The 2,085-nt window shown below is 41.1% G+C and overlaps 1 protein-coding gene across 1 annotated transcript; it reads right to left on the bottom strand.

Annotated features, from left to right (window-relative positions):
- Positions 1-1,251: 1,251 nt before the first annotated feature.
- Positions 1,252-2,085, bottom strand: LOC139155426 (olfactory receptor 2D3-like). The gene has a single exon (XM_070730556.1). The coding sequence runs from the start codon at positions 2,083-2,085 to the stop codon at positions 1,252-1,254; it is 834 nt and encodes a 277-aa protein (XP_070586657.1).

The following is a 2,085-nucleotide window of genomic DNA, read 5'->3' as shown; positions in this document are numbered from 1 at the left end:
TTGGCAACAGACTTGAGGAGTCTTCAGCTGGAGGATCCATTTCAGCCTGAAACGGGCTGGGAGAAAGCCCATGGAGGGCCAAATGCAACCTTTGAAAACCAAATTTGCCCCTCCGAAGCTCTATTTTGGCTAGAAACCAAGATCTAGCTTAGTAACCAAGATAAGTAACCTGGTATGGCGGTTTGAGGGGGAAGTAATTGTGGGGAGAATCAAGTATTTCAGAGAGACGGGGAAGTCTTGCAGATGGCCCCTTCCCTCAGTAGCCCCTCCCCATGGTCTTCCACATCCCAAAATACCTCATATGCACACACATTCAATAAGCAGTTATGTTGGTGAAAGGGAGGTAGTGATCCATTTCAGATATGAGATTCACTCCCACAAATCTTCAGCTTACAAATGGAGTGGGCAGATTCTATTACATTAATAACTTGGGGACTACCTGTACACTAATTTAGAAGGCAAGCACTTTTGTATCAGGTATGTCAGTTCAATAGTCCTATAGAGCAGTGTTTTTCAACCAGTGTGCCGCGGCACACTAGTGTGCCGTGAGACATGGTCAGGTGTGCCGCAAAGCTCAGAGAGAGAAAGAAAGCAAGAGAGAGAAAGAGTGAGAGAGAGAAAGAGAACAAGAGAGAGAGAGAAAGCAAGAGAGAGAGAAAGAGAATAAGAGAAAGAAAGCAAGAGAGAGAGAGAAAGAGAGGGAGGGAAGGAGAGAGAGAGAAAGACATAGAGGGAGGTAGGGAGGGAGAGAGAAAGAGAGCAAAAAAGAGAGGAAGGAAGGAAGAGAAAGAAAGAGGGATGGAGAGAGAAAGAAGGAAGGGTGAGAAAGAGGGAGAGAGAAATAGAGCAAAAGAGAGCAAGAGAGAGATATAATTTTTTTTGTCCAAATTTTTTTTAGCCCATCCCTTCCCCCCGCTCAGTGTGCCCCAGGGTTTCATAAATGTAAAAAATGTGCCGCGGCTCAAAAAAGGTTGAAAATCACTGCTATAGAGCTTCAGGAAATGAACAGTATATTTATTTGTTTGTTTGTTTGTTTGTTTGTTTGTTTGTTTGTTTGTTTATTTATTTATTTATTTATTTTTGTATGCCCCCCCTTTCCGTAGACTCTGTGTACATTTCTTATATAATTCTAGAATGATGTACAGATCAGTCATTTAAAAGAATACTTTTAAAAGAGCAGAGAGTCAGAAAAGGATTTATTTCACAAATATATAAATTAAGTGTGCATTTTAAAACTCCCAAAAGCATGATTTAATACATTTTAATTCCCAATACTTTAACTAAAGCCTCTTTAACATCTTTGTTCTTTAGGCTGTAGATGACAGGGTTCAACATAGGAGTGACCAAAGAATAGAAAACTGCAGCTTTCTTTTTTTGATCTGCAAGGAGGTCAGACTGGGGCTGCAAGTATGTGAAGGAAATGGTGCTGTAGAATAACACAACAATGATAAGATGTGTGGCACAAGTAGAGAAAGCCCGTTGTCGCCCCTCGGTTGAATTCATATTGAAGATCACCCTGGCAATTTGGAGATAGGACAGCACTATAAAGCCAAGAGGCAGCATGAGGACAATCACACTCAAAGCAAAGATGAAGATCTTTATCATATAGGTGTCCAGGCAAGCTAGTTGAAGTACAGCTGGTGCTTCACAAAAGAAATGGTTGATTTCATAAGGTCCACAGTAGGGAAAATTTACTGTGCAAACTGTTAGTGCTGCAGCATTGAAAAAGCCTCCAAACCAGCATATACCAGACATCTGTATGCACATTTGCATTCTCATAATGATGGGATATCGCAGTGGCCAGCAAATGGCTACATAACGGTCATATGCCATAAGAGCTAAGATGAAGCATTCTGTTATTCCACAGGAGAGGGTTAAGTTCATTTGGGCCATGCATCTTTTGTAAGATATCATCTTAGTTTCAGAAGCCATGTGGGCTAGCAATTGAGGGGTAGTGATCAGTGTGAAGAATATATCCAGCAAAGATAAGTTACCAATGAAAAAATACATTGTTGTGTGGAGACGGGAGTTGATCCAGACCAAGAAGATGATGAGGCTGTTTCCAAGAACAGTGATAAGAGACAT

The sequence above is a fragment of the Erythrolamprus reginae genome, unplaced genomic scaffold, assembly GCF_031021105.1.
Source record: "Erythrolamprus reginae isolate rEryReg1 unplaced genomic scaffold, rEryReg1.hap1 H_18, whole genome shotgun sequence".
In the NCBI taxonomy this organism is placed as follows: Eukaryota; Metazoa; Chordata; class Lepidosauria; order Squamata; family Dipsadidae; genus Erythrolamprus; species Erythrolamprus reginae.
The sequence above is the reverse complement of the archived record's forward strand: the minus strand, read 5'-3'. Positions and strand labels throughout refer to the sequence as shown.

Coding starts and splice junctions, on each gene's coding strand:
- LOC139155426 (XM_070730556.1), bottom strand. CDS start 2,085: ATGTCTCTTATCACTGTTCTTGGAAACAGCCTCATCATCTTCTTGGTC.